Genomic DNA, 5,646 nt, shown 5'->3' on the forward strand with positions numbered 1-5,646 from the left:
TGCAAATCTTGAGACCCAAGAAAGCTTTGGAGTTCTTATTGAGCAAAATATTCCTTCCTGGACGTCGATTAATGCACGTTTTTTCTCAAATTTCTCAGGAAGTTAATATTTTCCGCGGAATTCCTGGCGCAAATTACATACAAAATGCATTGAATTGCATTGTAGTATGGTCCGATACAATCCTTGGGCATTAATTGAATCAGAAATGTGATATATTTTGTTACAAACCTGTTCCCAAAGCTTTTAAAGCAACAAAATATAAGCTCTACCAAAAAAGCATGAAGTTTGTACTGTGAACAACGTCGTTTTCGTATTATGATCATTACCGTTACAATAGGCCCGAAACGTTTCGAATAATTGTTCATTTCTGAGTCAATTGATGCCCAAGGATTGTATCCGACAATATTACAAGGCAATTCAAGGCCATCTATATGTAATTTGCACCAAGATTTCCGCGGAATCTATTCACTTCCTGAGAAATCTGAGGGAAAACGTGCATTTATCTACGTTAAGGAAGCTATATTATGCACAAAAACAACTTCAAAGCTTTCTAGGGTCCCAAAATTTGCCATCTGATACGAATTTTGTGCTTTTTTATAAAGTACAATACCTAAAAACGCAAAAAATTAAGCAAGGGTCAGCTTTAACGAGGTATATAAGAAATTTTACCCTAAAGAACGGCATTTGACCCCCAAAAATTATTTTCTTTTCTCTAAAATATATCTCAGACACCCATAGAAATTCGCCAAAACTAAAAAATGTATAAATTTTGCTACTAATTCCATAAATTTTACGATAATACTCGTATTTCCTTGGGGTGTATGTATACTTTTCTGTGTTGCGAAAATTGAATTTCTTTAATTGTATTAAATATACGCATTAGATTAAAATAAATGTGTGTAATTATGGTTATTTTGTCACCAAGGAGCCACACAGTGCAGTTGTTGCTGTAAAAAACCCAACGATTTAGCCAAAACTGCATTTTTGTAGGGTGTATGTATACTTTTCTGTGTCACTGTATGTACATTCTTTCAGATTTATGTTTTAAGATGTGTTTAAACATGGTAGAAGTAAAGAGGTAGATGTAGATGAATCAATTTATAGAACCCTGGTTTTTCCTGCATTCCTAACTAGGCGTTTACACCACACAATTTGTCTTCAAATACAACTCTGATTTACTAACACATACATACATTTGTCGGCTGTCTCCCAGCTGTCCATCAGTTTTCCATAGACAGTATGGTTAACAAATTTTTGAAATTTTTTGTTAAAATGTGTGAGATAATAATTGAAATGTATTGAAAACAAAAGACAATGAACAAAAAGAAAAAATGTGAACGGAAAACAAAAACAAATAGATGATGTTCATTCATAATTTTACAACTGTTTTTGCAGTTGTCGGGACGCCTACGTCATACAGGCAAGTTTTTGGATTTTGACAATCAATACATGAACTCAACTGTCCTGTCATTTGTAAACGCAGGGTAAAACGTCAAAATTACTAAACACAAAAGCAACAAGTGGGTTTGTTTACAATACATTTTTTGAGCATTTTATAAACAACGCGAAAATTGAATGAAGTGTCAAAGTTTCTCCACATAATCGAATTGTGGATATGATGAAATGATTATTTCAATGCAAAGCTGAAGAATTTCTTTATGCAAATGTTCTAAAAACTATTTTAAAAATCATTGAATTCGATAGCTTTTAAAATTGTTTGACATATTTTTCAAACTGCACACACACATACACAGATTGTGCATACAATTTTAAGTTTTAGGAACAATCGAAAGAAAAAAATTAAACTGGCAGATAGGTTTAGCTAAACTTTTTATTTAAACCACGTGTTTAAATTTTTATATATGTATATATTACAAATAATTTATAGTGATAAGTAAAAAAGTTATTTTTAACAGAAAAAAAATTTAGAATATAACAATTTTTTGGGAAGCATATCATTTTCATCCAGGAAAATAGATTTTTATGCCAAATACATACATAAGAATACGTAATTGTGTTTCAAAAAAAATTGAGTTGTTAATTATGAACAAACCACACTACTACATAAAAAGAAAATATTCATGTCAGGATTCCGAGTGTAGAATTGTGGTTCAGCAAAGTCAAAATCAATTAGGATGTCAATCGGAATGGTCGCAAAACATTGTTATGGTGTTTATTGAGCCGAATATTTTTAAAATCTGAAACGAAACTAAAAAGATGATTTTGAAATAAGCAATATTATTATATATGTATGTACTAATATTATATAATATTTTGAATTTACCAATAAATAGAATTTAATTCCACATTTCCTCTCCTAAAGATCTTAATAATACAAGCATGTTTACATGCTCGGGGGTTAACCGTGATCTTATTTGGCTTGCAATCAGTCCAGCATGTGAAAATAGGCGCTCGTATAGAACTGATGTTGCAACAATGGAAAGATATTTTTTTGCAACTTTGGCAACAAATGGGTACTCATTTTCTAAGGCTTTCCAAGTGGCGAATGGGTTTGGATTAGCTTTGGGGCTGAAGGCTGGAGCGTTAATATTGTGCCGTAATTGAGGCGGGAATCCCGAATCATCTATACTAGAAGGCTTTAAATTTCCAACATTGGTGTCCAAAAAATGCCATATATCTTCCGGGTTTAACTGCACTGTTTCAGGCTCTTCAACACTTTCAATTTCCGCTTGAACAGCTTCTCGTGATTTATGTATTTCTTCCTTGACGAGGTCTCCTGAAAAAAGTATTAATAATAGTAAATAAAAGATAATAAAACAAATATGTTTACCTAGTGCTTTTAACGCAACTGCGACGTCTTTTGCGTCGGTAAAGCGAATTTCTTAAAACGTGGATCTAAAAGTGTTGCCAATGAAAATGCTTCCACCTTTTCAATACTGTGGAATTTTATGTTGATTTCACTTGACAATGGCTCGTTTACACTTTTTCCCACAAGAGTGGAAGTATTTGACGAAGCTATTTTCTAAGAAATATATATACATAAGATTATTTGTAAAATATGATATTACTAAAACGTACTGTTTTTAAGCCAGAAATAAGAGGAATACATTTGCTTATTGTGACATATTTTTCTGCGCTTATTTCCTTAGTTATAAGGTAAAGAGGCTTCAACACATTTCTGACATCTTCCACAGCGTCTAATTCGGCCCCTGTTAGCATTGTCGGAGGTTTAGATCGACTATTTCGCTCAGTGTGCATTTGCATCAGTACCCTTCCCACTTGGTTTTCTAGTAAAATAAACCGATCTATCATCTCATAGCAGAAGTTCCATCTTGTTTTAACTTCTTGAACAAGTTTTAAAGCTTTTTGTCCACTTTCCGATTGAAGTTTTTCCAGCTCTTTTGCTGCTATTTCGCTCTTTTTAAAAAACTTAACAATGGCTTTCACTTTTTTTATGATGTCTCTTAAGGGGCTTAGAGGAGTTTCATTCAGTTCAAAGGAGTAATCAATATTTTCATCGTCGCTTGGAACTTCGGGGAAGCCAGCAGCCTCATCTTCTCCTAGCAGGTTTTCTGGCACATTAATTTCAATAACCCGTTGTGCAATGTTGTTTAATGCGTGTGCAAAACATGAGACATGCTTATATATGCCGAACTCCTCTATTATGGCCCCTTTGATAATGGATCCTCCATCGGAAAGTATTGCCGATATTTTTGCATCTGGAATTTCCCACTGGATGCAAATTTGTCTGAGAAGAGCTTTCAAATTTGTAATGGTTTTCCGCTCATTCATAGGGAAAGCGCCCAACTCCACTGTTTTCATATCTATGTCTATTAAAATATTACATGTATATATTTTTAAAAAATATTTTAAATTTAACGAACAATGAAATACCTTGTAAATAGTGTGCTGTTACTCCTAGGTAGCTTTGCATGGTAAATTTGTGGGTCCACAGATCTGTAGTAAGACAAATAAAGTCCGATTGAGCCATTTCGCGCTTTACTTTTTGACAAAGCTCTTCATATTTTATCTCTATGTGTTTTACTGCAGTTGTTACCCGTGGGGTTGGTAAAGAGGCTGTAACTTCTTGCAAAAATATGTGAATCCTTCTTTATGAGGGGTTTGAAGCGCCATATTATCCTTCACTATCATAAATAGTAGAGCATTGAGTATTGTTTTTTGCTTATGGCCATCGGCTTTCACAAAGAATTTATTTGACATTTTTGAAACATAGAAATTCGAACAGTATTTACCTGCAAATGCATTAATCGATCTAAAACTTTCCAGCAAAAACTTCAGGTTGCTTGGCAACTGTTTCAACTGGATCATTTTTGTCTTGTTTTTTGTTTTCTCTTTTGTGAATAGCTCTCAACCCTGCAAACCATTGGAAGATTGTTGGACGATTTTTCGACCAAATTTCTTCAACGCTTCTTTCCGGCGATCTTTTAGCGAATTTTTGTATAAAATTCACCCATGCGAGTAATTTGCCATTCGTAGACGATACTCAAAAATTATTGTTTATTATCAATCGCTACGACAAATTATATGTTATGCTTCTCGGCGATCTTTCCGCGAATTTGTGTAACGTCATCATCCACGCGAGTAATTTGTTATTCCTAGACGATTCTCAAAAATTATTGTTTATAATCAACCTCTACGATAAATTACCTGCTATGCTTTTCGGCGATCTTTCCGCGAAGTTGTGTAACGTCATCATCCACGCGAGTAATTTGTTTTTCATAGAAGATTCTCAAAAATGCATGTTGACAAACAAACGCAACAAAGAATCTTCTGTCATATTTTTGGGCGATCTTTCTGCGAATTTGTGTATCAACATCATCCAAGCGAGTAATTTGTTATTCATAGACGATTGTTAGAACTTCCGCCATGTTTAGACTAGCGGTAATTCGCTCTCTATTCGTTGTTCGACCTCAAATTACGATATGATTACTTCATTTCCCATACAAAATTTTGAGAACGAACAACGATTTTTGTACATTGTTCAATTTTAATTACTCTCAGAACGACGATAAAATATGTCCCATCTCTAACAAATGAGAGAATTTATCGAAATAAATTAATTATGACAGGAAAAATAAAAAATTAAAATTGTATTAAAAATCCAAAACTTTTTAGAAATACTGCAAAATATGAATGAAAAGTAAACAGTTTAACGACTAGTATACATTCAAATCATAGCAAATTTTGTTTTCTCTTCCATTGCAGTTGCATTTCTTGTCCATCGTTTCAAATTCGCGTACAAATTTAGAAACAAAAATCAAATGCCTGCCGGAATGTCTGTATACCAAAAAGATATGTTGGCATGTCTCTCTCTTGTTAATTATTGAAATAGAAAAATTTGAAAATATAATGAAAACACCAAAATTGTGATAAAAAATGGAAAACATGAATGAAAATAATAGAATATTAAATAGATTTCTGAAAGAAGGATAAATATTTTTTCAGTTCATATAAAATAATTTTACCCGTATTTTGGTTGAAACTTTCTTTAAAATCAGTAAACAAAAGCCATGAAAATATTAATCATGTTGCTATGAATTGTGTACCATGTCGTATGAACGGGTTAATTCGTGTACGTAATTATGAGAACGAACGACGTGATTCAAATGTTGGTATGAACATGACATTCTTGTTTATTCCCAAATAACAGTAATAATTGTCTCT

The 5,646-nt window shown here is 32.9% G+C and overlaps 1 protein-coding gene across 2 annotated transcripts; it reads right to left on the reverse strand.

The window, feature by feature from the left end:
• Window positions 1-1,813: 1,813 nt before the first annotated feature.
• Window positions 1,814-5,410, reverse strand: LOC141402647 (E3 SUMO-protein ligase ZBED1-like). 2 transcript variants are annotated; one of them, XR_012412683.1, is made up of 4 exons: window positions 3,856-5,410; window positions 2,792-3,791; window positions 2,285-2,737; window positions 1,814-2,209 (listed from the first exon to the last, which is right to left on the reverse strand). XR_012412683.1 is itself a non-coding variant. In XM_073984344.1 (4 exons), the coding sequence occupies exons 1-3, from the start codon at window positions 3,950-3,952 to the stop codon at window positions 2,801-2,803; spliced, it is 1,032 nt and encodes a 343-aa protein (XP_073840445.1). In that variant the 5' UTR covers window positions 3,953-5,410; the 3' UTR covers window positions 2,600-2,737; window positions 2,792-2,800. The 2 variants fall into 2 exon arrangements, 1 of the variants encoding a protein (XP_073840445.1); XM_073984344.1 differs by lacking the exon at window positions 1,814-2,209 and having other exon boundaries at window positions 2,600-2,737; window positions 2,792-2,983; window positions 3,040-3,791.
• Window positions 5,411-5,646: the final 236 nt, after the last annotated feature.

This window comes from Musca autumnalis, unplaced genomic scaffold (genome assembly GCF_047663935.1).
Source record: "Musca autumnalis isolate F117 unplaced genomic scaffold, ASM4766393v1 scaffold_4, whole genome shotgun sequence".
NCBI lineage: Eukaryota > Metazoa > Arthropoda > Insecta > Diptera > Muscidae > Musca > Musca autumnalis.

What these genes read in the sequence shown, in the direction of transcription:
- LOC141402647 (XM_073984344.1), bottom strand. Translation starts at nt 3,952, where the DNA reads ATGGCTCAATCGGACTTTATTTGTCTTACTACAGATCTGTGGACCCAC. An exon ending in AACAGCACACTATTTACAAG is followed by an intron (nt 3,792 to 3,855) that starts GTATTTCATTGT and finishes ATATTTTAATAG; the next exon opens with ACATAGATATGAAAACAGTG. An exon ending in TTATTTCTGGCTTAAAAACA is followed by an intron (nt 2,984 to 3,039) that starts GTACGTTTTAGT and finishes TATATTTCTTAG; the next exon opens with AAAATAGCTTCGTCAAATAC.